The following is a 26,834-nucleotide window of genomic DNA, read 5'->3' on the forward strand; positions in this document are numbered from 1 at the left end:
ACAAGGACATATGGACAGGATTCTGGGGGCAGATGTAAGACTCTAGACTGACCCCGTGATTGTCTAAACTGATTCTGCTGGGCTCCAATCCATCTCTGTGGCACCGTATTGGTGATGCTTGCAAGCATTAAACACTTTGATGGAATTAGCCACTGTATTAATAATTAGAGCTACTCCTGCATTTCCCCCAGAAATGGTAGCTGTTGCCTTAACACAATTATCCTTTGAGTTGGTATGCGACCTGCCAATCTGACCCATCTCTAATCGGTGAGGGTAGTCACAACGGTTCTTGAGTGACAGAAAACCCTCACCTAAATTTACAGAGGTCTTGTCCTTAGCACCAGAGGAATGACCCAAAGTAAGGGGATGACAGTAGGATTGTGTGTCGCCTTGCAGAGAGGTTTCAAGGATATAGGGCTAAGTAAGCTCTCATAATTTCTCCTCAGTAGCTTGGAGACGGATTTCAATAGGATGCAATCTCTTAATGAGTTCCTCCCTTATGTGTTCCATTATACGTTCAAGCACCAATTGGCCGGCTGCACTTTCTCGTGCCCAACTTCAGAACCCGGATTGTTAGTACTCATAGTATGGACTCTTTTGTTCCTCAAATTGACCTCACCTTTTGGGTTAGGCTCTGAATCAAATACTGATGCTCCAGCTAAAAGAGCCGGAGTCAACTGGGCACATTCTGCTGTAATATCCTTATCCAAGGTTGCTAAGGTAGTCTCCTGAACATTTTTTATATGAGTAGCTGGAGGGGATGCCATAACTGGATGCATGTCTTGGGACTGCTGGAGATGCGGGGGCTGTGAACGAGTTTGTGATAAAAGTGGAAGCTGGGGGGTGGAGACTGGGGAGACTGGAGATGTTGAGATGGATAGACGGCACTCAACCAGCTCTATCTCTTTGTCCATGGCACCAACTGCCTTTTGTAGGAAACCATCTAAAGTTTTATTAATTCTAGAATTATCTTGTGCTGCCACCCCCTTGCGTCTGCTCATCTCTCACCCTTATGTAATCCCTTTTCTCTTCTCCCTTCTGTCTACTTTCGTCACTGGTTGCTCTTCCCTTCTCCACTGCCTCCTCTAGGGTATATGCAAGGGGCTTACAGAGGCACTTTTGGCTCTTGCCAACTTTCTCACCTTCAATGATCTTGCTAGTTGGCCCGAGTCACTGGAGCTTCTAGGCACAAATTAAAGTGGGGTGGCCCGGCCCGACCTCTTACGATCGCTGACGGGCACAGGCGGGCCCGCGCTTTGTAGCGTCCACGATACGAAGGCAGCCCCCACCAGCAGACAGCAAGTGCGAATCCTGGGACATGTAGCCCCTCCTCGAAGTCAGGGCTACCATGAGCAGTGGTGCGCGGTTCGCTTTGTAGCACCGGTCTCATCCAGCGCTCTACCCTCTGAACCGCTTCCAGGCACACCAGCGCGCATGCGCACAGCCCAATTTACTCACTTCCTCCTCTCTTCACTCCAGCAGCTGCCACTCACTTGGAGCTTAAGAAGGAGGCTCTTGCACCTTTCGTCGTTGGCTCTCTTCAAAGCTTTGGAATCTCCAACCCTCTCCCCTTGATCCAGTAACATGGGCTGGGTGCAGGGACGGAACCAGTGGCAACACAGAATAGAGCTGGCTTAGTCTGGCTTTAATCTGAAGGTTTTAATCAGAAAGGACAGCAAGGATGTAAAGAGTCCAGGAGTAAAGCTTCAAGGAGCCGCAGGCTGATGGAACACTCTTGTTTTAGTCCCTACTTTAGGCAGCACAATGGAAGGCCAGGGCTGGGTGGGGCAACGGTTTTCAGCAACAAACTTCCAACAGCAGGGCAGAGCAGTATGGAGAATAGAACAACAGGCTGTGTGGGCTGGAATAGGAGGCAGAGAGGTATGCGGGCCGGCAGGTGGAATAGCTGGCAGTAGGCAAGCAGGCAGGTTTCTCCCTCTACCGTTCTCCTCTGCCGTACTCTTCTTCCACGTGCCTCCGCGTACCTCTGTAAACACTCCCTGGTTCCGGGCTCCCAGATCTCAGGAGTATCACTACACGGAAGTCTCCCGGCACCCAGGGGACTCTTGACCCCCGGCTCCTCTTCTTCTTCTCACCCCTGCTCCTCCTCGGCCACGGCCTTGGCCCCTCAGCTCTTCTGCCACGACCCAGCAATGACCCAACACCCGCTGCCTGCATACACCACCCTCCAAAGCTGCTGAAGCTGCCTTCGGCTTCTTGGCTTCACAGGCTTCAGGCTGTTCTCAGAGCTTCTGGTGGCATGTAACCAATAGCTTATATTTCAAGAACTGTGAAGATGCTAGATGTAATGTTTTTGAGTCCACAAATCTGTCATAAGTGCATAATACTGATTACTTCATGACGGACATTTGATTTTTCATTGTTTTTTTTCAGTGGTATATCATTTATGAGGAGATTTCCACCATTTAGCTCACTCACAATTATTGGGACATACTCCTCAATCAGCAAACATATACTTGTTAACAAACTCAATTTTAATTTACCTTCATGATTAAATATGATTCTTCTCTGTACATCAGCACAACACCAACTATGACAATTCATACATCAGTATAACCAAGGCTGTCATAGACTAAAGAAATAATATTTGTATCCTATTTCCAAATTGGGCATGTGATGATCCAAAACTCCAAAACAGAAGTAAAAGTAAAATCAGTATCTTAACAGATAGTTGTTTATTGAGAGTCACATTTCTGTATGAAACCAAGCGTTGATGTATTACCTGCCTCTAATTGAAATAGAATGTTATTTGCCTGTAACGCAGGCTTTGCTGTGTGTGTATCAGCTTTGTTTTGCTAAATTTTGTGTTTTGTCTTTTCATAATATGTAGTCACAAACAACATACACACACACACACATACTTACATGTAAACGCACACACTGTATGGTTACTTTCATTTTTGCAGATGTTTATTGCTGTTTTTCAGACTCTACAGACTGGGACACTGATGTCTAGTATCCAGTTTATGTGATCTGACCGATAAAACATGCAGCAATTGGCTAAACCCTGATTAGGTTATTTAACTTTCCTCTAAGGCTATAGAACATACACCTATGACATGGAAAGTAAGGGCTTGAATTATACTTTTTTAGCACTGCATTTGTGTCATTTCTGTGTGCAAAAGCGGCGCAAACTTACAAAATATAGTTGAATTGCGGTGCTAAAAAAGTATAAATCAGGCCCTTACTGTCTCATTCACTAGAATGAAAAAGGAAAAAAACACAGCCTCAAGTCTACCATTCTAGAATGACTTCTGCATGTAATACCTGCAGTACAACCTGTTTAAAAACCTTTTTGACAGATAAAAACCTCCCTTTTAAATATAATGTCACCCCTTTGTACGCTTGGCAACCCACAATGTAGAGTAAATTGTACGTAAAGCAGGACATGTAGAAAATCAGCGTTACATTTTCCCTACAGTGACAGGTCACCATAAGCTGTTTTCACTGTGGCAAGGCCAAGCTCTATGTAGAGCACAAAAAGTACTAATACTGCATCTTAGGAATTGGGCCAGCAGGAAGAATAACTAAACCACTTTTAACTCTGATTATTTTATATTTTTTTCAAAACTTAATAAATGACAGAAAGAAACACAGACTCACAACCTTGATGTTAATGTCCAAAACTTCAAACTCCCACCCCTCTCCTCTCAAGAGCTCATTCCATCTCCCCAACAGACAATTAGCTTTCCATCTGCTATTTTTGTGTACACATTTCTCATACATAAATCTTATGAATATTTATCACTCAATGCCCCATATGACGGAATATGATGTCAGCAACACTGTATAGTGTTTTGCATTATATGTAGAGCTGAAGGTAAATGGGGCAGAACGTTGGGTGTCCACTCTTGAAAAATATTATATTAATGGGAAACATGTGGCTGTTTACTTGCTTCAGTGTTATTTAAGTCATATTTTAGTTTTTCAAATGCCACGGTTTGCCACCAACTTCAAAACCATTGTGCCAGATTGGGTGTGGTTGTATTCTTCCTCTCAATGGCTACAGGATTCTTGGAGCACCCAAAAGATGCCAAAGGATGGTTGTTTTCCTTGCTAAGTTGAATTCAAGCTGTTTTGACCAGAGATTCAAGAGTGCGCTCACAGGTCCTCCTATAACTCCCACCTATAATCATCGTCATGTGACTCAGGCCATCATTTTGAGATTGACAGTAAAAACTGCCTACCTCCACCGTGATAGTTGCCAGAAGACCATCATCGAGGCTACCAACCGTCTGCCGTATTATGACCACAGCCGGGTTTCCGCCAGAAGAAGGGTGGAAATCCAGCTGTGTCCATGCCGGCGGATGCGGTAAGGTGACACTGCTGCCACCAGCAGCGCCACACCAGTAGTCCACTGCCAGCATTATTATGACCCATGATACGGCCTGGCGGTGTTCTGCTGGTGGGCACTGCTGGTGGCAGCAGCGCCCTGTCCTGTCTCCTGCCAGAGGACTCACTGAACACAGGTAAGTCGGGTCTCTGACAGGGGAGGGGGATGGGGGTGTTGTGTGTGTGTGGGGGTGTGTGAATGTTTCTGGGTGCGTGGATACGGGTGTGTGTTCCGTGTTGAATGTGTGTGTGCATGTATGGAGGTGTGAGTGTGTGTATGTTGTGTTATGTGAATGTGTGTATGCGTGTATGTATGAAAGTGTGTGAAAATGTGTGTGTGAATTAATGTATGCATGCGTGGATGCATGTGGGAATAGGTGTGTGTATGTGTGTGTGTGTGAATGGGGTGTGAATAGTGAGAGGTGGGGGGCTTTGGAGAGGTAGGGGGGTGGGAAGGACTAACTGGAGAAGGAGGGGGTGGACCACTATCAGTGACAGGGAACTAAGTCCCTGTCACCCTGATAGTACCTACCCCCATGTTTTTTGTGGTGTTAAGGAAGCCGCAAAAACAATGGCGGTAGGCAGCGTCATAATCCCATGGGCAGAACAGTGAGGCCGTCGGGCTGGAGATAGATATCTTCAGCCCATCAGCTGTTACCGCCATGGCGATGGGTGTGGTACATTGGCGGATTGGCTGAAGCCAACCCGCCAATGTCATAATATGGCGGTAAGTACCGCCAGCCTGTTGGCAGTACTTACCGCCATATTAACGCCGACCCCCTTAGTGTCGACTTCCAGTAGGTGTTGTTTACACTGTAAATCTCAGCAAATATGTATCACTGTTCCTTGCTCTTGGTCGCTGCACCAGCGAGTGTCTGCCACTTGAGAATAGAAATGTTGAAGGTTCACTGGAGTTACATACTATTGGTAGACCAGCTTGTAGGATGCTTCTCTATTTGGGACAATTTAGTAGGGCCTAATGTTTCTCAGAAATATCCATATTTTGTCTCGAAGCCCAATTCTCCTGGAATTTCTAGGTTCTTTCCACATTCTTCCTGCAGAATCTCATAAAGTCCTGACTCCTGCGTTGCCTCTGTAACTCCTTCAGCTCCTTAGAGTACCACGGGCCGAGGGTTTTCTCTTACCCATAGTATTACTTTTTGTCATAGGAACTGCCTCTGCCACAGCTGCCACCACCCAATTATTGTAATCCTCTCCGGGGGTGGGCAAATTAAGACATGCTAATCAATTTCTCCAGGGCCTGGCTAAAATCCTCCAATTTTATTTTTGTCCGATTTCTTCTACTTTTATACAAGAGGGAAAAATTACTACTCAGCTGTAGCCCTTGCACTTGAAAGGTGATCAGCCTGTGATCTGACCAGTCTACCAAGGAACACTCTACAGTCGTTTGAGCCTTGTGACTGGCAAAAATTTAATCCAGTCTGTGACCGGCATCAAGCATGACAGATTCTACATGTTGGGTCAGGCCAAAAGTGGTCATAAAGTCTTGGAGGAATCTATTGTCTCTATCTCTGTCATCCTCTAAATGGAGATTATAAATACCCCCAGAATGAAAAGGTTGTTTCTTGTAATATATGGCTCCAGCACCCTGAGCCAATTGACAGGGAAATAAATTGAGTTTTAGAGACTAGGGGCCAGATGTAGGACAGATTTAGCGACTCGCAAACGGTGAAAAACACCGTTTGCGAGTCGCTAAAGCCCATCTGGTATGTAGAAATGCATTTTGCGAGTCGGAACCGACTCGCAAAATGCATTTCCGAGTCGCAAATAGGAAGGGGTGTTCCCTTCCTATTTGCGAGTCGCACTGGTATGCAATTCCATTTGCGACAGGCTACATTCTCACACAACCCCCCCCCCCCAAACGAAGGACAATAAGGCTAACCTTGGCCAGTTGAGACTTTATTGTCTAAGTGGTGATAAGGAGAGAGTAGCTCTGCAATAGACTGGTTACTCCCTTTATCATCCACTATATGGTTACTTCCCTGTGGGGATGAAAACCACCCTGTTTGAAGTTTTTTAGCTAAGCAACAATGTGAAGATATATTTTCAGAGTTTCTATCAGTAAGTTTTAGTTTAGAGCAGTGGGAGTTATCCACTGAACCTATTTCTAGTGATGAGAATGCCAGACAGGGATGCTGTCTCATTAAAGCCATAGCTGGGCAAAAGTTTTGTCCATAGGGCTGGAAGAGAGAACAGGGATGCTGTTTCTCTTTAGTTGGAGCAGGGCAGGGATGCTGTCCTATGAGCTCCACACTAGGGCAGGGATGCTGTCCTAAGTGTTGTGAGGCAGTGCAGGGTTTCTGCACTAAAGTTTCTCTGGGAGGGTTGGAGGGATGCTCCATGTTAACTAAAATGGTGCTCTTTTTCTCACCAATGTTAGTTATCCAACAGAGAGGTACTTCCACCTCAGGGAGTACAGCTTTGCCCTTGGAACAGGTGCCACCCCAGGAGAGGTTTCTCCCACCACAGGAATGGTATCCTGAATGGCAGGGTGGTTAGGGGATACTGTGATACCCTTTTTAGCTGTTGTTGGAGAGGGATCCTGAGTTTTCAGGCCTTCTCTCCTTTGCTTTTTCATTTCAGTAGAAATGAGAGGGAACAATTCCTCTGGGATGCCCAGCATGGCTGCATGGGCATAAAACTCTACCTCAGCCCAACCTGAGGCCTCTAGGTCATTACCTAAGAGACAATCTACAGGTAAGCTAGGTGATACTACCACCGGCTTAGGGCCAGTAACTCCACCCCAACTAAGCGGAACTATAGCTAAGGGAAGAAACTTAGTGGAGTTATGGACATCAATAATCTTATACTGTTGTCCAATGATGTGTTGTTCAGGAGCCACAAGGTTTTCAGTCACCAAAGTGATACTGGCACCTGTGTCCCTGTAGGCCTGCGCCTCAACACCATTTATTGAAACTGTCTACCTGTACTTATCCACTGTAAGGGGACAAGCAGCCAGTGTGGCAAGGCCAATGCCACTAGGTGTGACAGAAACTGTCTTGGGACTGACTACCCCAGTTTCTATGATGGACCCATAAGTGAACCCAACTACACCCATAACTTGACTGTTGCCAGCAGTCCCACCACTAGTACCACCACTGTTAGGGGCACTAGAGCTTGATGTATTAGTGGTGGTAGGCTCAGGGGGTTTACCTGGACAGGACTTATCCCCTGGCCTATGGCCTCTGTTTTTACACACAAAGCACCAAGGCTTTTTAATGTGTGCAGGTTGTGAAGAAGAGGAAGAATTTGTTTTATCCCCACCCCCTGAAGAGTGTTTAAGATTTGAAGAAGGATCTTTGGTTTTACCCTTATCCCCATGCTTATCTTGAGATTTCTCACCATCTTTCTTCTTGCCATCCTTGTCACCACCTGTATGAACTTTTCTGTTCACTCTTGTTCTGACCCATTTGTCTGCCTTCTTTCCCAATTCTTGGGGAGAGGTCAGATCTGAGTCAACTAGATACTGGTGCAACAAATCAAACACACAATTATTAAGAATATGCTCTCTCAGGATTAAGGTATACAGGCTTTCATAGTCAGAAGCTATACTTCCATGTAACCACCCTTCCAAGGCCTTCACTGAATGGTCAACAAAGTCTACCCAGTCTTGTGAAGACTCCTTTTTGGTTTCTCTGAATTTGATCCTGTACTGTTCAGTGGTTAAGCCATAACCATCAAGGAGTGCATTCTTAAGAATTGTAAAATTATTGGCATCACTTTCTTTAACAGTAAGGAACCTATCCCTACCCTTTCCACTGACAGATAGCCATAGGATAGCTGCCCACTGCCTTTGAGGGACCTCCTGTACAACACAGGCCCTCTCAAGTGCAGCAAACCACTTGTTAATGTCATCCACCTCCTTGTAAGGGGGAACTATCTTGTGCAGATTCCTAGAATCATGCTCTTTTGCAGGATGACTATTTGGAATACTGCTGCTGCCACCATGGGGTCCTAACCCCAACCTCTGTCTTTCTTTTTCTAAATCAAAGGCTTGCCTATCTAAATCCAGCTGTTGCTTCTTGAGCTTCAGCCTGGATTCTCTCACTCTCAATCTATTGAGCTCCCTTTCTAACACACTGTCATCAGGGTGGGTGGGTTGGGCATGCCTTGACACAGAAGACTGGTGAGAATGAACAGAGGGAGACCTGTCCCTAAGAGATGGCACTCTAACAACCTGGCTAACAGAAGTAACACTCCTACTGTGATGAGAACTCACATTAGTACCAGCAATGCTAGGTGGCCTGCTAATGGGCAGGTTGGGAAGGTTCCCTCCCAAATCTTTCACTGGGGATGCCCCAGAATCAGAGTGGGAACCATCAGCTAATTTCTCACCAGAAGTGCCACCTAAGGTCTTATCTTGTTCAATGAGCATATTAACTAACAATTGTCTTGAGGGATTCTTCCCTACCCCTAAACCTCTATCTATGCAGAGACTCCTTGCTTCTTTCCAGCTAAGGTTGTCATAAGCTGTGCTGGCCAGATCAAGAGTTTGGCCTGTACCAGACATGATAGACAAGAGTTTAAGGGACAGAAAAAGAAAGAAAAAAGTTTCAGAACTTTTTAGAGAACAGAAAAAAACTTTAAAAACTTTTTAAAGAACTTTTTGAAAGTTTTAGAGGTACTTTTCAGCACTTAGCAAGAGGGTAAGAGAAGAAAAGCAAAACTTTTTGGTTAGGTGTACATACACTGTTTTGTATATTTTTCTCTTATGAAAAGTACAATATGACAAAGTGGTAAGTAGTTGCAAAGTACTTATCCCATTTAACTCGTCTCCTAGTTCAGCCTAAGCTGCTCTGCTAAGCTACCTTTTCTATCAGCCTAAGCTGCTAGACACCCCTCTACACTAATAAGGGATACCTGGGCCTGGTGCAAAGTGTAAGTACCCCTTGGTACCCACTACAAGCCAGTCCAGCCTCCTACAGCCCCCCCCTGCATCTTGTTCTATCCAGTTTCACCTCACAGTAGCCTTGGGGATTCACAATAACAAAATTAGGCCCTGAGTCCTCACTTGCTCATGTTTCAGTAATAAATAAACAATCCAAGTGGGTTAATAAATTTCTAGTCTATGCTTTACAAGGGAATGGACATTGATAAGAGCACAATGGAGGGAGAGTTCTGTTTCCTGCACTGCCCTATCCCTGACGGGAGCCTACTGCATCCCATTCTGTATGGCCCCATCCACTAAACCCCCCAGCAGCTCCATGCTGTGCCACCACTTTCTCCACAATGGGTCATTACTCGACAACCTTATATATCCTTTCTTAGGATTAAGGTCCAGGAACCTTTGTCTATTATAAATCAAGCACACAATCTCCCTCATGCCATGACCAGACACTCTGGCCCCTGGTCCTGTTTGTGTGCATACTGGCTTGCCATTCTGTTTCTGCTAGATCTTTCTGCAGCTTTTGACACCATCACTCCTGCTAGGATGATGCAAAGGCTGCAGCAGGTGGGATTTGAAGATGAGGCTCTGATGTATCTGGAACAGTTTTATCTGATAGAACAATAACAATGAGCTGTGTAGGGCTGTGCCCCTTCTTTTCCCATGTGGTGTTCCTCAGGGGTCCTCTATAAGTCCAACTTTATTCAACCTTTATGTAGCCCCCTTTGCAAGGTTCAATCAATAAATGAATTAATTTATAAAGCGCGCTACTCACCCGTCAGGGTCTCAAGGCGCTGGGGGGGGGATTTGAGCTACTGGTCGAATAGCCATGTCTTGAGGCATTTCCTGAAAGTCAGGAGGTCTTGGGCCTGGTGTAGGTGGAGCAGTAGGGAGTTCCAGGTCTTGGCGGCGAGGTGAGAGAAGGATCTTCCTCCGACGGTGGTGCGGCGAATGCAGAGGACGGAGCGGAGCTGGCGGATGGGGGTGTGGAAGGTGAGTATGCCATTGAGGTAGGCCTGACCTGTGTTGTGGAGGGCTTTGTGTGCGTGGGTGAGTAGTTTGAAGATAATCTTCTTCGAGGTTGGTTAGATCTTTTGGATTCCAGGTGTCGTCTTATGCTGACAACACCCAGACTATTGTGTCAGGTACAAATAAATGGGAGGAGGTTGCAGATAGCTTTTGGGCCTCCATGCAATTCAGAGCTGGATGAAAAGGAACTGGCTGAAATTTAATTGGGAAAATCACAGATCGTTGTTTTTGGTAGAGATATTTGTTCTCAGCGCAGGTGGCCTGCTGATTGTGGTATTTTTCCTGTAGCAGTAGTGGAGGCTAAGAAACTGAGTGTGTTTTTTGATAAACCCTGAACATTTCACACCAAGGTGAACAGAACTGTCAGCTCCTGCTTCTGAATGATCAAGATTCTGAGGAAGCTATTGCCTCTGTTGCCCAAAGAACTTAGGGTGCCCTTAGTCTTAGCTCTCATCTCATCTTGGCTGGACTATTGTAACGCCTTATATTTGAATAGTAATCTGCATTCTCTGCATAAACTACAAATCATCCAGAATGTGGCTGCTCGACTTGTCCTATGGCTGCCCAAACATGCCTCTATTTCAGAAGGCTTCACTGGTTGCCCATGAGGAAACAAATATCTTTCAAGGCCTTTCGCTTGATGCATAAAACACCTCATGGTCACAGCTAGGGGTACCAAATGTCTTTTGTCAAATGATATGTCCCTAGAAGACAGCTCAGATGAGCTGGTCGGCATATGGTGGAGGTACCCCGATTTAGGAAAACTAGATGGGGTGAAAGGGCCTTCAAGGTAGTGGCCAGTAAGCTCTGGAACTCCCTACCAGAGGTCATTTCTGTTAACCAGGGATACCTCAGTTTTCTGGAACAGCTGAAGACTTGTCTGTTTACTGATTAGGCCGGGTTGCTGTGGTCCCTCTATTTGGGGGCTGCTCATCGGCTATGTTTATTCTTGATTTCTCTGATTGTTGAGGTGTTTTGTGGGTTAGGACAACCTGGTCTGCTCTTAATTTATCTCTGCCTCTCAGCACTTTGATTCCTGTGGGTTGTACATGCTTTATAAATGTTTTTAAATAAATAACTATGTTCCACAGTAATTCATAGTTGGGTTACTGCAAGACATTGGGTTTTGGTTGAGGTGTGTAGAAGGCACACTCAAGCAACAACTATAATCCCTGTCAGAGAGAAACACAAAAGTCACTAAATGAACCTGTACTTAGCCATCTGGTAGCTTGACACTAAAGCAGCCAGGCTTTAACTTAGAGGCAATGTGTAAAAAACATTGTTGCAGCTCATAAACAGTAATAAAACAAAAACACAACACAAGAAAAATCCCAAAACAACTTTAGAAAAATAGAGTAACATTTAATGAATAAAATAACAGTACAACATATTAAATCCAATAAAAAAAACAGAGTTTTATATTTTTAATGTTTTTAGGGCAAAAGAATGCCTAAATATCAAAGCACCAACTGCTGGTATCTGCTTCCACAAGACCGGCAAAGTCAAAAGTTAAGACTGACTGCAATGGAGTAGGAATCGTATACATCAGGTAGATTTGGCCCAGCCTCAGTTTACCTTCTGACTCAGAAGAAATTGTGAAGAAAAGTTCCAGAGAAGGTAGGGTTCAGAGGGACAAGGAAATGGACAGTTTCGCGAAGGAGGTGTCATCGAGGAACACTGGATCGACTCACAGTCAAGATTTTTAGCTCCAGTCATTTTTTTGGAAGTCAAAAATCTCCAGCAGGCGAAGCTGCAGGCTGTACCCAATGAGAGCTCCACAAGGTAGGATATTTTCGCAGGTATGTTCAGCTGAACAGGATTTGCTGCTGCTGAGAAGAAAGAATGACAGTCAGGCTGATCAGCAATGGTCCATGGGCGGGTTGACTGACAGGTAGGTCCTGATCTTCCCTCAGTTCACAGGGCACTTTTGGTGAACAAATGTCTAAGTCCTAAGTTTTCAGGTCATGGAGGAGCAGCATCACTAACAATATTTTGAAAGGTCCAGGACTGGGTGGCATCACATTGGAGGGGGTTAGGACTGCAGCAGATTTCAGGCGCAGGATTCAAGGTATTAATATGTCCCTGCAGTTCCCACAGGAGGCCAGCCGACTAGACTATGGGGTTACTTCTGGTGGTCCAGTGTTAAAGGAGAGGGTCCGGTTCACCTTCAAGCAGCAAGGGATGCCTTCAAGCAGCAGAACAGTCCTTTCATAGCAGGGGGCAGCCATCTGGGAGTCTAGGCCGTCCTTCTAGAGTCTTCCACAAGTCCAGGACTATACTGAAAAGGTGTTCTGGAAGTCCAGTATTAATACTTGGTGCCAGCCTTTGAAGTGCGCATCCTGAGCTACCTTTATATCTTGTTCTAGAAGATTCTTCCCTCCAAGAAGTTGAGGATGACAAAAGGCTGATGTCAGGCTCCTTTGTGTGCTAGAGGCAAGCCCTTTAAAGTGAAAGTGGGGCAGGGAATAGCTCTGCCCCCACCCAGTCCCCTTTGTCTTACAGTCTGGCATGAAATCATAGAATTTAATAATAGAGTCATTCTCACACATGTGACCCAGAACACTGCCAGGAGGAACCAAATGGTTTAGGGCAAAACAATAAATAATTTCTAAAAGTGGCAATTTCAGAATTTTGACTAACAATCCAACTTTACCATTAAAGCGGATTTTAAATTATAATTATTTGTGTCCAAACATGATATTTCTACCTGCTCCCAATCAAAAGTAACAACTTATCAAATTGAATAAGGTAGCTCAATGACATCCAATGGCAGAGACAGGCTATACAGTAGTGAAAAATGAATTTAGTAGTTTTTCAATGCCAGGACGTGTAAATCGTAAACCCACATGTCATACTTTTTAAATACAGTACACCTTGCCCTTTGGGCCTTTATGGTTTACATTAATGGTGGCCTATGTGTAATAATAAGGAAGGTTTAGCCCTGACAAAAGGATTATTTTGCCTGGTCAAAATGGCAATTTAAAACTTCAATACAGACTTCAGTGGTAGGCCTCAGACAGGTTTTAAAGTGCTAGTGCAGGCGTACTAGCAGCATTTAATATATAGATCCTGGGGACTATATTGTGCCAAATACTCTGGATGTATAAGTAAATTAAATCTTTCAATCAGCTGGAGGCTAATTTTATCATGTTTAAAGGAGAGAGCACAATCACTTGAGCACTGGATAGCAGTCCTAATGCCAACTGAAACATTTTCAGAAAACAGAAGAGGGAATGGCAGAAAGTTTAGGGGGAGACCACACCAAGGATGTCAGGTCCAACAGTCACTCTGAAATATTTAACAATATCATGGCATGCCAGATCACCTACATTTTGAGTGGCTCTTAGAAACCTACCAGTCAGTCGTGATCTCCTACCGTGATGTTTGAAGTTTGTCAAATCTCATTGGAGAGACACCAGTTCCCTTTCTGGGATAGGGACCAGGAGAGATTGACATAGGTAGAATAACCTAAGAAGGCTATTTACTTTGAACAACTGGATATTTATAAGTGTTTTCACCTATGGGTGATCAATTTAATTTGATTTTTTCAGATCATGTCATCTAGCTTTGAGCCATGGCTGCACAGATTTAATGATATAAAGAACCAAGTTTTCGACATGGAGGGGCAATTAAACTAACAACTTGGCATTACCCATGCCACTCTCTCTCCCTGAAGGATCAGATTGGGGGCTTCTTACATTACTTGGTTACCCTGAAAGTGCGAGCCTTTTTTCAAGCATAGTAAGGCAGTTACAACCCTCACTGCAGCAGGGACATCCTCTGTAAATCTTGTATACTGCTGCTGACAGTAGAGCATGTCCATTAGGCACTCTGTCAGTCTCATGGAAGCTGGTAAGGCTTAAATCACTCAATCAAACAGGCGAGATGACATGGGGCAGCTCTGTCTTATACCTCTCTCTAAGGTAAAGAGATGGGAATGGACACTTGTATCCTTGTTTATGATATTCCACAATTGTCGAGAATTCAACCAGCAAACATCGGATAAAAGTTAAATCTTGAAACAAAGCCTTAAATCATTGCAACTGACTCTATTGAATGCCTTTTTGGCAACAAGGCTAAGAAGGATGTTTGGGATCTGCCTATAAGAAACTTTCTTCACCATTTGGTCTATCTGTCTAATGTTGTCATTACATTGTCTGACTTTCACAAAGCCTACCTTACCTAGGTCTATCTGACCCAGTTAGAGGGAGCCAATCTATGTGCTAAAACTTTGTTGAATATCTTCAGGTTGACCTTTAGCAAGGCAATGGACTAATAAGCTTGGCAAGTCTCTGATTATTCATCCTCCCTATGAAGGAGAGAAACACTTGCATCTAGCATAGATTAATGACCCCTGATTGTTGGTTAAAAGTTTTGCACAGATTCGCAAGCGGTTATACAAGAAATGAGATGTATGTTTTATAAAACAGGATGGTATGCCCATTTGGCTGGGGAGACTTGGCAGAGGACATCTCCCCAAAGCCATTATGACTGAATTTTATGGCAGTGATAGTCAGTTCTAGTTCTACCCTCCAATATACGGCTATCTCTGGCATGAACTACCCTCAAGGTAGGTCTCAAATCAAGTTTTATCTTCCTGTGGTTGTGAGTAATGGCCAAAAAAAAGAAATTCCTAAACTTCTCCCTTTTATCTGTTTAACTTGTAGCAAAAATACTATCAGCTGTCTTTATTCATTTGATATATCTCTTGACCACGTGGCCAGCTAAAGGAGCCCCACTTTATTCCCTGTTTCTTGATCTGTCTACTCTAGCCAGAAACGCATTTTCTCTGCTGCCTTTATTCGGAGGATGTTCAATTGTTCCCTTCAGTTGACAATATTACTGTGGGTTTTGATGGTAGAGTTCTATTTGACTAGTTTCCCCAGGGTTCCTAACTGTGACATCAGATTGTCTTAAACTCATCAAGCCACCTTACCTTTAGTAGTCATCCTGTACATTTCTGCATCTCATTGTTACCTTAAACGTATCCCAACTAATGGGAGTGGAACTATCTTCCACTTTATTGATATCAACCAACTACTAAACACTCTGAACTGAAAAAGTAAAAAACTGAAAAAGTAAAACCATATCAGTAAATAGATACAGGGAGGTTCAACAATTTAACCCAGGTGAGCAAGTCTCTCTATCCCCAGATGACTTTATTGTGGGGATATCCAAGATACTGGGATATCTGATATATCTACTGGGAAAGACTTTGCACATAAGAGGGCGGGACACACATATGTAGCCAGTAGTAGAATATGATCTATGCACATGGGAAAACGTGTAGTTCCTGTCTCCTTGTTGAATGATGCACCTGACTTCCTCAAAGCTCTACTGAAGAGATGCTTCCAGATCTTCAAAAGAATTCCAATAGTGTGACCTTCAGTGTTTCTTTTGTCGAGGGTACAGTCCCAGGTTAATGTGGTATCACTCTCACTGATCACCCCATTCTTTCCATGAGTTGCTCAATACTAGCTTTCATACTGAGGCATTGTTCCATGTTGGGGGTATAGATATTTCTGTAAGTGATCGAGGTGGTAGTGCTCCAGATCTGTACCTTTACATGGCATCTGGATTACGACCCGGTCAACAGCCATCGTTTTCGTGCCAGACTTACCTCCACAAAAACCATAGCGGTAGGCACTATCAGTGCCAGGGAATCCCTTCCCTGGCAATGATAGGGGTCTCCCCTGCCCCCTCTCTCTCCCTAGAATCCTCCCCAACCCTCCCCCTCCATCTCCTGCCCCCGGCACATATACACACCCACACCCATTTACACACATGCACACACACACATACCCACCTCCACCCACACATGCACACATACATAACCACACACCGCAACACACACCAACATACCTTCAATGCAACTCACACCCGTATGAACCCATTCCAAAAATACACACACACACCCCACATACACACCACACCTGCCACCCCCCTCTCCTGTCGGAGAACCTGACTTACCTGTTCATAATACGGTCGGCGGTGTTTTGCTGGAGTGGCGGTGCTGCTGTCATGACCATTGGCAGTATTCCGCCAGCATTGTGTGGGAATACGGTTGGTGGTCATAATACGTGTAGACGGCTGGTAGCCAAGGGCGGTATGTTGGCATCCGTCACCGTGGTGGTAGGTGGTAGTTACCGCCAAAGTTATAATGAGGGTTTTTATGCTTCTAAGCACTACAGTACCTGTTAAAGCATTCCATTTAAGCTCACATGCACTATTGTCCTGTCCTCACATTTCCCGTTACTGGAAGTGAATGTCTATGCCCCCAACTCTCAATTGTCATTTAGGCACAACTCCCAATTGACATACCCAATTGCAATCTAGAAACATACATAACACCATTTATGAGCACAATATCTCATTCCTGATTTAAAGAATTGGAAATGTTGAGATTATATACTCATAGATGGACTTTTACACATTTTTTATTTCACCATTAAACAGAATTTTAAATGTGAGTAAATCTGTTCATAGGGGCAAGCTTATGGTGTTCAAAGATGTGGACATCTGTAAAGACAGAAATGCTGTAAATCTTGAAAATGGTCAGAGATTTCTTGTTGACAAACGCAATCCGATTTTTAGGTTGGGAAACGGAAACTAAACACATGATCAATTGCTGCTGTGAAAGGTAAGGGATTTTTCATTTAAGTATGAGATTTCTGCATCCAGCTGGCCCCAGGCTTCCCGAAGCAGAAGTCAGTGGGACACTATCTGTGTGTTCTTTCAGGTTACAGAATAGGTTTTGGACCTTGGATTACTACGGATGGGCTTAGGCCTTTGAATGACATTATAATGTGTGACACAAGGACAAAGCATTGACCTTTCAGGGGACATTTCCATTACAGTAATATTTTAAGAGGCACTTGTACACAAAACATCATAAAAACAGGGATTGTGAAAGCTGCTAACTAATTTTTGATCCATGTATCAAAAACTGAATCATAAACATTGTACTTTATTTCTGTGAGCAGTTGTATCATACTGCTATTTTAGATGAGTAGACTACACCTACATATCTATTTTTGTTAATTAGTGAGAACCGATATAAGGAGTAATTTAGATAGCTTCTACGTTGCTATAGACTGTTAACCTGTAATACCAAAAAAATAAGCTGTTGTATGATTAACCTCTAGGATGCTACAGTCTGCTCACCAGAAAAAAAAAGAGAAAATATACCATGGAGGCATAAGGATATCCCCTGGACATTTCTAGGCTGCTAACTTGGGACCAAGAGATGTCAAAGAGATTTGTTGATAACCTCAAGATAGCTATGAATTACTAACTAGAGAGGAAAATATATGGAGCGGTTATATTGATGGTATCAAGACTGCGTTTGATTGCAAACCGTGAAAAGCTGTGGCTTTAGATTTGATTTAATATCTAGCATTGTTGCTTTTGACTCTCAACGTATCAGAAATTGAGTCCTCTGTGACCTTACATTACTGTACAATTGATTGCATTTAAAAGATGTTCAAGATGGGTTGGTAGTAAAATAGTGGTGGTTTGGTAAATACAATTAGAAATATTAATTGAATTATTTTACACACTGCACAATTTAATACCGTCTTTGTATGAAAGGGTTTGACTTAAAGAATTTCCAAAATATTTTCTGGAAGCCTTTTTGTGGATTGCTGATGACAATTCTCATGCTGTAAAATAAAAATAATATATATTGTTGCAAATACAACATAAACTCATTCGGTATGTTCAAAATTAAACATGGAGACAAATCTGTGAGCTAGATCAGGGCAGAAGAGGACTCAAATAATGGATCCTGATTCAAAGACTTAAGTGCCAATTGCTTAAAAACGCCCAACTCCCAAAGCACAGCTACTGGGTAACATGGCCTTTAAAACATCTTGGAAGGATTTGTGCTCAAATGATTCATTCATTTCTTTTGATACTATCAGTCCAAGAATGGCGGTGTTCCTACATACTGGCATAGCTATTTAGTGACCCCCATTCATTTCACTGAGGCACAGATGGATTTTCTATTCTCTAAACTATTGTTATAATGGAATGAAAGGTCATGAGAATATGAACTTGGGAAAGCAGATGAACAGCCATTAGCTGGAAGGTAGTTAAGATAAGAAATCAATTCAAACTATATGGCTCCTTTGGTTTGTACACTGAAAAGTGGTTAGGAATATACTCTCCTGTGAACTTATGCTATGTATTCAGAGAAGAGATGCAACATATGGAGCTCCCTGGAAAACTAGGGCCATATTTCCAACCCTGGTTGCGTTGCTCTTGCAACATGTAACATAGTGCAAAAGCAACGCAACTTCCAAAGCAACACAACTCCCAAGGCAGATTTATGAAGACATGCACGGTCACCTTAAGGCCTTGCATGACTTAATAATTCGGGAATAACACAACACAGAAAAAACATTGTGTTGCGTTACTCTGCCCAGGGACGACATTCCATGGACATTGTATGGGTGTCCCCATGCAACTCCCATGAATTTTGATGCATTCCCAAATTTACAAGACGTTGTAAACCTGGGAATGCACCAAATGCTACGCCTTCCCACGGGAGGCGTAACAAGTAGAAATATCCTTATTTTTCTTCGTTACTTCCTCTTTCTAGGTGGGCTGCATTCTGCGGCACACATAGAAAGAGGAATATGCCTCTCAATATTGTTTTTGTGCAGGAAGCTGTCCTTTCCTGCATAAATTCAATATTCTTAGCGGCATCTGACCTTATTTGGTTATTTATCATTAATTTATAAAGGGAGCATTAGAGGGTCAGTGGACCTTTTGACAGGGCTTTGAGTAGTTCCCACTATGAGACTCCATACCAATACAAATCAATAACGATGACAATCAATATCATCAATAATCTTAGCAGTCAGTAATTTCCACACACCATGACCTCTTGGCCATGAATAACCACACTTTTATGTAAAAGTTACAATGTGTATTTCCCTATATTAGCAATGCTAATATCACGTAACTTAGTCTCAAAATCAAATGATAGGCATACAGAAACAATACTGACTGCCCAAATCTAAAGAATCCCAATTTAATCAAGGGTTGTATCAATACACATTCTAAGGTTACAGTACAAATCAGTAGCAAGAATAACTGCATAAGAGTAATGGCATACATTTAGATGCAGCAAAGAAAAAAACATCAACTGTTATTACATGTAGCGAGCATCATCAGTGTGTATCCTAACTAACCATCAGATTAGAATGGCATGTTTGGGCATCATGCAAAGCAATTTGGTCAACACAAATTTGGAAAAACATCTAACTATGGCTCTGTCAAAATTAACGGTTGGTACCTAGTGACAAAGCAAATAGACATTACAATCAGTAACATCGTCTTATACATTGCCTCAGTATGGTTCAGCAAGCTGTGACAGTCTTCGTCAATTGGACATCTGTTCGCTCAGCAAGGCACTGGAATTCAGCATTAAAGTTCAGGAAAGTAAAGTCTCTACATGCTGTTCAGAAAGAGTTATATCTGAACGCTCAAAAAGAATGGGAAGAATGGCGTATCTCCTCTTGGTGCAGTCTGGCTAAGTTAGATTTCCTCAAACTACTTCCCATGGTGCTATTGGTCAAAGAATCACACATTTACGTTTAGTCCAATGAAAGTAGAACCCCAAATCTAAGATTTTACTAGACAACTGTTCACATGTCGATGATCGGCTCCTCTTCTCCTGTTCCCATCATTGGGCTCATCAAGTAACAAATTTGTAACAGTTTATACTCCAGTCAGTGTATCCATTGTCTGCTCCTGGGAGGGACATCTATACACACACTAAGGGGGTCATTCTGACCCCGGCGGTCATGGACCGCCGGGGCCAGGGTTGGCGGGAGCACCGCCAACAGGCTGGCGGTGCCCCGCAGGGCATTCTGACCGCGGCGGTTTGGCCGCGGTCAGAAATGGAAAACCAGCGGTCTCCCCCCCGGTTTTCCGCTACCCAAAAGAATCCTCCATGGCGGCGCAGCTCGCTGCGCCGCCATGGGGATTCTGACACCCAATACTCTGCTCTGCTCTGCCGCCAGGAACAGGATGGCGGTATGGGGTGTCGTGGGGCCCCTGGGGGCCCCTGCAGTGCCCATGCCAATGGGCCCCACAAAGAATTTCAGTGTCTGCTCAGCAACTGCACCCGTCGCACCTTCCCACTCCGCCGGCTCCATTCAGAGCCGGCGTCCTCGTGGGAAGGTTGTTTTCCACTGGGCTGGCGGGCGGCCTTTTGGCAGTCGCCCGCCAGCCCAGTGGAAAACCCAGAATCACCGCAGCGGTCTTACGACCGCGGTGCAGTATTCTGGAGGGGGGAACTCTGGCGGGCGGCGGAGTTAGAATCACCCCCTAAGTTATACAATGTATCCCTAGCCAGTATAACCTATTCTAGCAAGCAGTTCTCATGGGAAGGAATTCTAGTTACTAACATTGGGACCATGCAATCGAAAATCACAGTTTAATTCTCTAAACAATAATTTTATAATTCATTTAAGCATGCAACTTGACATGAGGTTGTGCAACTAGGCCCAAGACCTCACTAAATTAAGGCCTATGATTAATAAAGCACATACAAAATATATGACCATTAATATAACATACTACTACATTAATCCAAACATGAGCTCAACATTTTACATTAATAAGCTGTTAATAAGTACACTTTCTAAATATTGATGTTTACTCAAGTAGGCACATTTAAAAATGTGTACATTATTTTCTACAATAACAAATTTTCTACGCAGATTCATTACTTAGAATACAAGAATATTCATTAGTAAAAATTCAGCCTTAACAATATCTCATGTAATGCAGGGTGCCTGTCATGGTGCTCGGCTGCCAAACAGACACCATTTCAGGGGAAAAGGCAGGCATTTGTGGTATTCTTTTAAATACTCTGCTTTCCTGCCCTTTCACTATGTTGCAGTGCAGTGCAGCAAGTTGACTTGCTGCTCTGCACTCCGTAACCTTTCCATAAATATGGCTCGTAGTGCTGAAATGGCACTTACTCCTTGGTTTTAGTTAGGACTGTTCTCAGCTGTGTAGATCAAAGGTGAAACATCTGTATGGTAAAGTTCTATCTATTATTAAATCATCTAAATCTCTATGAATGTGATGGTTTAAAATCTTGCACAATTGCCTTGCTTTTTTGAATGTCTGTCAGGAGTATTTATTCTTTCATAAATTCATTGCTTTGAAGATATATGATTTCAGGGTGAACCAAGCAAACTGTTGAGTGTGCGCCCCGTTATGGTTAAATGTTATATACAGATTAATCTTGTGATAGAGTACTTTGATATAGGCACAAATTGTAGAGATATAAGATGATTTATTGTGGCCTAAAACTATGAAAAAAGATTTGGTATTTTTAGGAAAAACACTCCTCTGGTCCCCACCTTGATCTACCTTTGAGCATATCAAAATGGAAGCAGTTGTAGAGTATTTAATGAAATTACCTTTAGCTCTGATCAATCAATCAATCAAAGCCCTGCAGCTCTAAATCATAAGGCATTCAAATGTTTTCTTAATTATAATTGAATATTATGTATGTATTATGCCCTGTTGAGGGATATGCATTTAAAATTACCCATTACCACACCAGTTCTATGTAAAACAACTCTTATTAATGAATTCCTAACTTTGAAAGTCATTCAAGACCAATCACCAGCTGGAACCTCTAAAACGGTCACCGTCAAGAACAAGGCCAGCTTTCCTTTGCAAATCAGATACCACCCCTACTTGGCTGAACAGTGGTCTCCTACCTTAATTGTGAATTAGAATTAGGAGGGGTGCCACATTAATGCCTCATCATATTTGTGATATGCAATGTTAGACCTGAAAGCCTTAACTTTTTGCCTGCCTGCCTCCCTCCCTCCACTTTTTGGACTCTATTTTTTCTGGTTTTTAGACTCTGCGCACTTTAACACTGCTAGCCAATGCTAAAGTGCATATACTCTCTCCCTTTAAACATGGTAACATTGGATCTTACCCAATTGGACTATTTAATTTACTTATAAGTCCCTAGTAGAGTGCACTATGTGCGCCCTGGGCCTGTAGATTAAATGGTACTAGTGGGCCTGCAGCACTGATTGTGCCACCCACTTAAGTAGCCCCTTAACCTTGTCAAAGGCTTGCCATTGCAAGGCCTGTGTGTGCAGTTTCTCTGCTAATTCAACTTTGCACTTAAAAGTACTTGCCAAGCCTCAAACTCCCCTTTTTCTACATATAGGACACCCCTAAGATATGCCCTAGGTAACCCATAGGGCAGGGTGCTGTGTAGGCAAAAGGCAAGACAGGTACCTATGTAGTTTACATGTCCTGGTAATGCTAAACTCCCAAATTCGTTTTTACACTACTGTGAGGCCTGCTCCCTTCATAGGCTAACATTGGGCTGCCCTCATACATTGTTTGAGTGGTAGCTGCTGATATGAAAGGAGTAGGAAGGTCATGTTTAGTATGGCTAGAATGGTGATATAAAATCCTGCTGCCTGGTGAAGTTGGATTTAAAATTACTATTTTAGAAATGCCACTTTTAGAAAGTGAGCATTTCTCTGCACTTTAATCTTTCTGTGCCTTACAATCCATGTCTGGCTGGGATTAGTACACAGCTCCTTGTGCATTCACTCAGACACACCCCAAACACAGGCTACTCAGCCTCACTTGTATAAATCAGCATTTTGAATGGGTCTTCCTGGGCTGGGAGGGTGGAGGGCCTGCTCTCACACAAAGGACTGCCACACCCCCTACTGGGACACTGGCAGACAGGAATGAACTGAAAGGTGACCTGGTGCACTTCTAAGCCACTCTTTGAAGTCTCCCCCACTTCAAAGGCGCATTTGGGTATATTAAGAGAGCCTCTGCCCCTTCCAACTCAGACACTTCCTGGAGAAGAAAACTGGAACCAGAACCTGCATCCTGCCAAGAATTACTGCCTAGCTGCCCAAAGGACTCACCTGACTGCTTTCGGTGAAGGACTGCTGCCTTGCTGTGGGCCTGCTGCCTTGCTGCTCTCTGGCTGTGGTGAAGAAGTGCTCTCCAAGGTTCCCTGAAGTCTCAGGACTAAAAAGACTTCTCTCTTGCAACTGGATTCCTTGTGTGGTGAACATTTGATGCACAGCTTGCTAAAATCAATGCACAGCCTGCCCCGCGGTGAGAAATTCACCGCACACCAAGCCGGAGAAACGCAGCGCGACTTCAAAAGGAGAAGATGGGCACCTGAGTTGCAACCGGAAATTCGACGCATGCAGTGTCTGCCATGCGGAAGAAACGTCCACGTAATGCCCACCGGAATAACGCAGCACTTGTGACTTTGCTCCGCAAGCCTAGGATTCCACGCACGGACCCCGGGGCGTCTGAAAACCCTGCAACCCGAAGAGGATCCAGGACCGAGTGACAGAAATCAACGCACATCCTTCCCTGCGAGGAAACTAAACAACGCATTGCCGCATGCGGCCCGAGTAATCGACACACACCCATTTGTTTCCACCCTTCTCCTCCTCTGCGGCCCTTTGCAGAGATTTTTCACGTGAATCAGGTACTTTGTGCTTGAAAGAGACTTTGTTTGCTTTAAAAAGACTTAAGACACTTTATATCACTTTTCAGTGATATCTCTACATATACTTATTGCATATTTGATCATTTTGACCTGCAAATATCCAGATAAATAGTATATATTTTTCTAAACACTGTGTGGTGTATTTTTGTGATGCTATATTGTGTTATTGTATGATTTATTGCACAAATACTTTACACATTGACTTCTAAGTTAAGCCTGACTGCTCAGTGCCAAACTACTAGATGGTGGGCACAGGATAATTTGGATTGTGTGTGACTTACCCTGACTAGAGTGAGGGTCCTTGCTTGGACAGGGGGTAACCTGACTGCCAACCAAAGACCCCATTTCTAACATGCAATCATTGGCAAATCACTTTTATGAAGTGGGAAATGCTTTTGTGAGTAAGAATCTCCACATTACAAATGCATATTCTGAGACCTTGTGAATCACAAGGGTTGTGACTGCAAAATGGTTTTGCGCTCATGGCTCAGTTTTTAAGTAGCACTTGCCCTTTGTTTAATGTATAAGACATATCGTTCACCGGGAGTTAAACATCTGAAGCACTCCTGGCATTTCACGTTAATTTAGGAACCATTAACTGGATTTGTGTACTTCTATTTCAAAACCACAAGTTTGCTCCAGCAAGCAAAAAAATTCATCTAGGGCAGTGTTATACATTGGGCCCTAGAGGCACAAAGGGTGTACCATTGTGTACCCCAGGGGCACAATGGTACTCACAAATGAGCTGCAGATGCTTGTGCAAGCCCTTCTGTAATACTGGCAGCATTGGCGCACATGAACAGTAGTGCCATGCAATGAGGAAAACTCATTGACTCTGCCCCTGTCATATTGTAGATGGGTGCACAGATGTAAGCAGACCCTTAGGAGGCACACTCACAATGCACCACAAATAGGAGACACACTGTCAAAGTGCCTCCTGAAGGCGGCCCTCTAGAGGGTTGTAAGGAGTCCCATCGACCCCTCAGCCATCTCCCTGCATGCAGGTGCAGACACTCACTGCAACTACATGCAGTGAATCTTTCATCCCTCTTAAAATTGCAGGCAGGTTGCTGCCCAGTGAAATAAGGAGTAGCTTTGAAGCAGCTACTTCATGGCATGGAATGAGCTGCTCCGGGGGCAGCGCGACATAATGGCTGCCCTAGGGAAAGCATTCATTGTAACAGAGTGCACTGTCCCTGTTTGTGCCCATAGAACCTATTTAAAGATATATTATGGCACAAACAGGGACAGTGCACCCTTTCAGTAATATGCCTCCTAGTATTTTAGTGTGCCAAGTCTTATCCTACAACTGTAAACCACACAGTCTCCAGACATCTTCAAAACGATACAGTCGCCACACATCTTCGCACAGTTTGCTGTTACGGTCTGCTTTCAGTACCACTTTGTTCTAAGTTAGAAAGCAACAGAAAATCACAAAAATGTATCTAAAATAAAGACTTTAATTCGCTTTGGCTTGCAGCAAAGTACATTTTTAACGTTACACGTAAACATCTAAGTTGCTATCTTGTATCTTCAAATGTAAAAAGATGTACATATGTGCAAAATAAGTATTGTTTACCTAAAACGAAATCGATGTGTATTGTCAATAACTATCTCGATGATTGCATGGCCTTTGAAAAAGCTTACCTATAACTGAACTATAACAAAACTGTTTTTATAAATTGGAGGATTTTAGCACTAACAAAAATTTGAGCAGCCGATTTTGCCTTTTTATGTTATGCTTCAATAATATTCTCTCCAAAGTCTTGCTTTTCGCATTCTCTGTTGGGTTTATTCATCAACATGAAACACGTATAAAAAGTCCAATTGCCTTTTGTGATGTAAGGCTAAGTATTCAGCTGCTGCAATGTCAGCAGTTGAAAAGTGACATAAAAGCTAGCATCTCTTATGCAAATACTTCCATCTAAGCACATGCCTCCCTCATTAAACACTTGCTCCTTCAGCATCCCCAATTAGCATTTCAAAGCACAGTGCCCCCTTTGATAAATTATGCCATATTTGGTTATTTAATAGACGTTGAAGGGTGGGTTGTGCAAGCACATTCAAAGTTAGTCGATATTACGATTTTAATGTGATATTTTTGTTTGCAGGCACCATTTTGGTAGACAACATGCAAATCAAAGGAACTGCTGGCGGACCTAACCCCACTATAACCCTATTACTGAAGGACAACGTAGATTACTGGGTGATACTGGAACCGGCTACACAGAGGCTGTTTCTGAACAGCACCGGCCGTGTCCTGGACAGAGATGTGAGCGGACTTTATGTATTTCTTTTTTCAGACACTACATGTCATGTGCTAGCATTTACAAAATATGTTCAACATTTTAAAGGGTATAGGACAAAAAAGCAATGAAAAACGTGCTATATAATTGTGGATTGCACGCAATGATGTAAGGCAGATGCATGGACAGTATCTGTGCAAAAAGTGGTTTCAAATTGCACACTGACCCTCTGATCCAGTCTTTAATTTTGTGGTGCAACCCATGTACTATAGGTCGTGCCACAAAATCTCCAGATGCACGGTTTCGCAGTAGGACTTGCCTTATGAATATCAACTAGGCAGTTCACTCATTGCAACCTCCTCTGATTGGTTATAGAGGGATGGTGACCTACAAGGGACAGCAGAAAACCATCTCTCTTTTTGTATTCCTAAATATCAAACTTTTTTTTTGTGGATGTAACCGTTGTTACTTTAAGGAACTGGTGCTCCTTTAAAAAAAGCCCATCTATGAAGGCATTTGGGAGCTTGAGACCACTACCTGGTCCTCTGAGGTCTCCTCCTACGATTCCTTTGAGGAAGCAGTACGATTTTAATGGTTTTCAAAACGTGTGAAAATCTGTAACAAAGTCACAATGGCAAGTGTAGTCAAGCTCTAATTTGTCATTTGAAAATAATCAAACTTTCCACGAAAAGGAGCAGTTACATATTGCATGAACTTGTGCTAGCACACAAATAGGTTGCCTAGAGCCACCATACTG

The 26,834-nt window shown here is 43.4% G+C and overlaps 1 protein-coding gene across 1 annotated transcript in view; it reads left to right on the forward strand.

Moving 5' to 3' along the window:
* The window catches only part of PCDH15 (protocadherin related 15), a 2,681,631-nt gene that overhangs the window by 602,838 nt on the left and 2,051,959 nt on the right, over positions 1–26,834 (forward strand). Inside the window, exon 4 of the mRNA XM_069240977.1 lies at positions 25,943–26,103. Coding sequence (XP_069097078.1) covers positions 25,943–26,103 — 161 coding nt within the window. The remainder of the gene's footprint in view (positions 1–25,942; positions 26,104–26,834) is intronic.

Source organism: Pleurodeles waltl, chromosome 6 (genome assembly GCF_031143425.1).
Source record: "Pleurodeles waltl isolate 20211129_DDA chromosome 6, aPleWal1.hap1.20221129, whole genome shotgun sequence".
Classification (NCBI taxonomy): Eukaryota; Metazoa; Chordata; class Amphibia; order Caudata; family Salamandridae; genus Pleurodeles; species Pleurodeles waltl.